The sequence below is a fragment of the Diaphorina citri genome, unplaced genomic scaffold (genome assembly GCF_000475195.1).
Source record: "Diaphorina citri unplaced genomic scaffold, Diaci psyllid genome assembly version 1.1 scaffold16328, whole genome shotgun sequence".
In the NCBI taxonomy this organism is placed as follows: domain Eukaryota; kingdom Metazoa; phylum Arthropoda; class Insecta; order Hemiptera; family Psyllidae; genus Diaphorina; species Diaphorina citri.
In genome coordinates, this window is record NW_007393690.1 from 7,366 (window position 1) to 13,216 (window position 5,851).

The 5,851-nt window shown below is 42.0% G+C and overlaps 2 protein-coding genes across 2 annotated transcripts in view; both read left to right on the forward strand.

Moving 5' to 3' along the window:
- Positions 1–1,308: 1,308 nt before the first annotated feature.
- Positions 1,309–3,520, forward strand: LOC103523161 (serine/threonine-protein kinase SMG1-like). The gene is made up of 5 exons (XM_026832880.1): positions 1,309–1,597; positions 1,837–1,985; positions 2,759–2,913; positions 3,152–3,349; positions 3,478–3,520. The coding sequence occupies exons 1-5, from the start codon at positions 1,309–1,311 to the stop codon at positions 3,518–3,520; spliced, it is 834 nt and encodes a 277-aa protein (XP_026688681.1).
- Positions 3,521–4,516: 996 nt separating this feature from the next.
- The window catches only part of LOC113473137, a gene marked incomplete at its 3' end in the record, with an annotated part of 8,384 nt that continues 7,049 nt past the window's right edge, over positions 4,517–5,851 (forward strand). The window contains exon 1 of the mRNA XM_026832879.1: positions 4,517–4,618. Within this exon, the coding sequence (XP_026688680.1) occupies positions 4,517–4,618 (102 nt within the window). The remainder of the gene's footprint in view (positions 4,619–5,851) is intronic.

The following is a 5,851-nucleotide window of genomic DNA, read 5'->3' on the forward strand; positions in this document are numbered from 1 at the left end:
TGCGTATTTCCACTAGCTCTCGGTCCTCAAAAACCTTATTCTGATAGGGGGTTAAAAAAACCAACAAGTCATTTATAAGATTATTAGTCTGGCTTTGCAGTTTGCGGTAACATCTATCATCTTGACCGCAGCGTATCACATGGCAATTCCCTTCAGATTGCCGCACACCCATGCTTCAAGCACACCTAGTGTTATACATTGACCAGAGCCAGACATTATCTTTCTTCTAGTGATACCAGGATAGAGAGCGCAAAACAGGGGGCCGCGGGTCTCATCTCACTGGTTAGAACACTCAGCAAACGTCCCTCCTCTCTTGCTCCTCTCTATAGCCCATGTACGTAAGCCGCTTGCGGCACGCATAGTGGCAGCGAATCCCTGCTCCCAAAGCGCCCGTGTCGCCAGGCTCGAGACCCGAGAAAACTATCTACCCACATAGGTTAACTAGAACTGACCACCTCATGCTGAGAGAAAGAAACATTTATCACCACACCCGAGTCCCAGCAAGCTATAGGCCCTGGCTGGATAAAATTATTACGTCAAAGTACTACGGAACCTCATGCAAGCCACGCCTGATCATACTCTTAGCTAACAGAGCTGTGGTGTCATAGCAAAAGGATGCATGGTGAAGCTCCTGTGGACGAGAGAGACAGCGCTATATAGTGAATATAAATCAAAGATGCTTCCGTCGCACGTCACTCACATTCATAAAGGTTATGATCATGTGGACCTGGAGGGAAGATTAGACAGCTTGGAAAAATAACGTACTAAGTAGGAATCATACATACAGGGGGAAATGGGTTCATATTGAATTAATAAGAGTTGACATTTGAGAAAGGTAGAGACACTGCGTGTCCCGAGAGAAAGAAGTAAGCCAATGATGCCGTCACAGACACCGAAACCGCTCGTCCGGGGCCCTGGGGTTCTGACCCGGTGTAGAGAAGCAGGCGGATACAAGAGAAGAACATGTGAGTATGGTATCTTACAACAAGTATAATGAAGAAGAAGAGAGAGACAAATTCCTTAACGCTACATGAAGCGGTATCATAGCCTCTAGAATAGCACCATCTGGTAGAACTGGACGCCAAGCCAAGGAGCCATGATATATCACAGGATACTCGCACCCCTGAGCTCACACCTGTACTGAGTACGAATGTGGCCAACCGTGGCTGACGAGCAGTAACCGCGCTATCGAGAGAGAAACTAATTAGGAGAAAGAATAGAGAACTAAGTGTTGCCATGTTTCATGGTTGAGGGAGACAAGAGATAGGGTGGGGGGTGGCTAGGCAATCGAGAACAAAACCTCCTAGCATGTATTGCAAGATTATTCGAGAAAGCATTGCCAAGAGTATATTGAGTGATGATGATAGCGCACAGAAAGAACTAGAAGCCAAGTTACATGAACGACACTTGCAGAATGCATACATTAATGAAGCGAGAACTGATCCGAACCATGCATTCTATACCTTGCCTGGGAGATACAAACAAGTCATGGAAGCCAGGAGATGCAAAGTCAATGTATTGAATACATTGCAAGAGAAGATAGAAGACTGTGACAAGCAGTTGACTCAATACAAACAAGCCATGGTCTGTCTACTAGGTAAGTTAATATATACAATCAGACATGATAATACACACGTACTCGTATGTAATCTCTCAAATAATATTTTCAAAGTTACAATTATAGAACTTAGCAGCGCTCAGCAAACAGAACGAACTGATTTCCAGTAAGTATATTGAGAAACTATGTGTTTGTGTGACTTAGGTATCTTTTCCGTTTTAAAAGACATTTTCTTGTTCTCCTTTGAATAATTTGTATTTGTTGTGTTTGTGTGTTAGGTGAATGGCTAGATGATGTCAAGCGTTCTGGTTCCTCCTCTCTATCTGCCTCGTGTCAAGTGTTTGATCTCATCAAGGAATTCCTACAGAATGCAGGACAGACGTCTCTCGTCACGCAATGCTGTCAGTTTGAACAAGAGATGAGTGAGGTATAATTGTAAATGTAAATGTAGTTTCTTTGTGTTATTATATCACAACTTTGGCGCTCACTGCAGCATTGTAGGTCGCTATGCGCATTTATATGTCAAAGCTACTCATTTTCCTCACGAGGCTGAGTGGGCCCCGCAACATCCAGTCATGGAATCAATCATTTGAATGATGGAAATTTCTTGACCCCGCCGGGAATCGAACCCGGGTCTCCCGCGTGCAAGACGAGTGCAGTGACCACTACGCCATGGGAGCTGACGAGTGAGGTATTATAAATACATAACACTTCAGAAGAGGGAAAATTGGGAAAGGAAATTACTGCCAAAGTAAAAAAAAAATCCAGTTGAAGCTTGGAACCCAATGAGTTACATAATTGATTTCCTTTCGACTGTAGGAGATTCATTTTATGCTATTTGGGGCAACTCTATCTACTTTCTCATTATTATATACATCTCACTAATTAATCATATTCCAGGTATATATTGCGCATCACAGACTGCGCATAAGAAGAGGGAAAATTGGGAAAGGAAATTACTGCCAAAGTAAAAAAAAAAAAATCGCCAGTTGAAGCTTGGAACCCAATGAGGTACATAGTAGTTGATTTCCTTTCGACTGTAGGAGATTCATTTTATATCGCCAGTTGAAGCTTGGAACCCAATGAGGTACATAGTAGTTGATTTCCTTTCGACTGTAGGAGATTCATTTTATGCTACTTAGGGCAACTCTATCTACTTTCTCATTATTATATACATCTCACTAATTAATCATATTCCAGGTATATATTGCGCATCACAGACTGCGCATGAGCTGTGTGGATATTCTTAGCAAGTACAGTACCATATGTGCCTTGTATCCTGCCTCCTATATCAATGTACACAGAAGTACAAGCTACAAGCGATGGTGCCAGAGTTTAGTCACTTCTCTGGACAAGTAAGTGAACCAGGTCAATAATATCGGATGTGAGGAATCGAAACAAGTCTATTTAGATTTTAGATCATGCTCTGAGTATTTCAAACATACATTTTGGACAGGTTTTGAATGACAACATTTTGTATATTTGTCTGAAAATTGGTCATCTCTGTGTGTACAGTCTACAGATAGCATGCTGTTGACTTAACTTCTTAATTAAGGCGATTTACTTCATTTTAGACGTTTCAACTGTTCTCAGGTACGCAGAAATCAAGTCGGAATTCTCTTCCCTCTACTCACCTCCCCTACCAGACTCTATGCTATGTCACCAATGTGTTACATTCTCACGGAACCTGCATCGCGTGTTAGAAACCCAACGAGATAAAGAACGAGAGAGAGCTGGTAGTGAACCTATGATACCAAGTGAAGAAATATATCTACGTGACTCGGAACAAGGGTAAGCATATTATACCTACACGTCTGTAATGAGTTTCTTCTCATTATCAATCTCATCATTTTCTGGTTCACACGAAAGTGTTGTGAAATATTTCCCTTGGAGCGATCATAATCATAATATTGTATCAGGTTACGAGAGTTACAAGCTGTGCGTGGCACGCGTTGGCAGTAGAGAGCGGCCATATAGTACCGCTCTGTGCCACTCCAATAAGAAGTTCCTACTCTTGGAATGTGCCGCCAAAGTGAGTGAGTTGAGACAAATAATGGTTGTACTATTCATTTCAGATTATGTATCCAAGGTAACATATTGGAAGAGTAGTGTAAATCACATCAGCACTAGTTCAACCATGAGAAACATTAAACAATTGGAATTGGAAGGGAGGGAAAATCTCTGTTCTCTTTTCATGACCTTCAACTCACTGAAAATTTATGCGTTCATAATTTACCATCCTAGGGTCCCAACATATTCCAGAGGAGATGTTTGTAAGAATCAATGTAGTTTGAAAATTGAAGTCACATGATTCTGATACTTGTAAATTTGAACTCATAGAGTAAGTATTAACGTATTAAGTAAGTAATAGTTCATGTTTATATTCCTAATGGTCAGGTGCTGCGGATTTTGTCTGTTAGACCCATGACATGCGTGACGGCGTGTGGTTCCTGATGTACATGTGCACTGACAGCGCCACTCATGTCGGTGAAGTGCTGGCCTTTGACTACCAGTCCTTCAGGATAAATATCCTACAGGGTATGCAATGTCTGGAGAATTATATACAAGGTGTATAATGGATTACAGGTGAGATGTTTGTACTGTTATATGAATTTCTAGCCGTACTTTTGGTGAGCGTCCCTGTATAAAGGGTTTTCATATTGGCTGGGGGGGATCATTTTTCTATGGGTGGAAATTAAAACAAAGAGTTTATGACATGTTGATAATGATAAAGTATTCACAAATTACAAAATTAGCCGTCACTTTTTTGAGGACTCGAAGTGGAAGTTCTCATTTGGAGCGAATCTCTAAACTAAAGTTGTAAAATAATAAAATATGTAATATAATTTAACCCTGTATGTATATTTGTGCGACGCTGAATCACTCGTTTCTACAGTAATAATGCAGGAGCTATCAAGAGCACTCTGGAAAGAGAGGGAACCACTGTTCTGGAGCATGATGGCTAAAACTCAATATATAATACAGGAAGCAGGAGTACCTCTGTGTGATCTGATGAAACAAGGCGGCGGCGAGAGCGAAGGTCTAACATCATGGGAGCCGGTAACACTAGGATAGGTAGATTTTCATTGATGTATATTCCATTTGGTCGGGGGACCAGAATCAAGAGTCCTATTTTTTTTAAGGGGGTTGACAGAGGGACGCCGCTGCTAATGGTCTTATCGTCCCGAAAGTCGAAGAGAGAATGAAGACAGGATAGGAGAAAGCCAGCCGTTCCGAGAACGAACATTATCCCATCACGGATAAAAATCCGCCCCGGGGCGGAATCGAACCCCGGCCTAGCGCTTACAAGGCAGACGGAGGATAGCGAATAAGGCCGGAGGACTTTTTGCAGGTGAAGCACAAACCGTGCTGCTATAGACAGTGATAATAGGTAGCGAAGTGGTATATCGAGAACCGAAAGGACACTACTTTAGGTGCCTGAGGTCGGCATTCCGACTGAGGTGTGAACTATCTGTCGACGTAGAAGGGTGGTTGAAAGAGTTTGTTTGATAACTTGTGGGTACTCATCAGAGACCGGACACACTTGTAAAGTGGAGGGAGGTCAAACTCCTCTCTTCCGGTCTCATAGAGAAGGAACTCCACTCCGGTGATATAAGGGATTTTACGACGAAGCGACTCCTCTGACCTTTAATATTGTCATTAGTTTTTGTATTCGGAATAACTTCTTTATTAGCAAGAAAGAGGAACCTTAACCTTTTTTACCTCTGTTTATTGAGACTCCTTTTTTTACCGTGTAATGGAGAAAGAAAGGCACAATTGTAGTGAACCTCAGGTTCATGATTTAGACTTAAATTTGAACCAAATGTATATTTTGATGACTTGACTATCCAAACTTAAATATTTGAAAAAATCGGTTAGTGTCTAACGAAGTACTAATTGGAATGACAGACCGATCCCCTGGCAATTTGTCTCTCTGTTCTGTCGCAGACCGAACCCTGATATTTGGTGCCCTCCTCTTTGTCGATTGGGATTGGTCGGGATCGTTCGACCGTAAAGGAGTTTCCTAAGAGAGACGAAAGTTTCTGGTTCATGTTCAGGAGTGCTATCGACTGACGCCCAAGCTCCTGGCTCGGTCGGTTAAATTGTTACCGATTCTCGATCTCTGGTAGTGAGGGCCACATATCGCGTCTATGTTTTTCTGTAGAAAATAAGTGACGATAGCGGTTAAGCCGCTTTCGATTTCGGGCGATGTTGTTATTGTTGGTTTTTGTTGTACTAATTTGGAATTTGGGTTTAAATCTTGAACGTCGGATCAATCGAATCAACCATCAC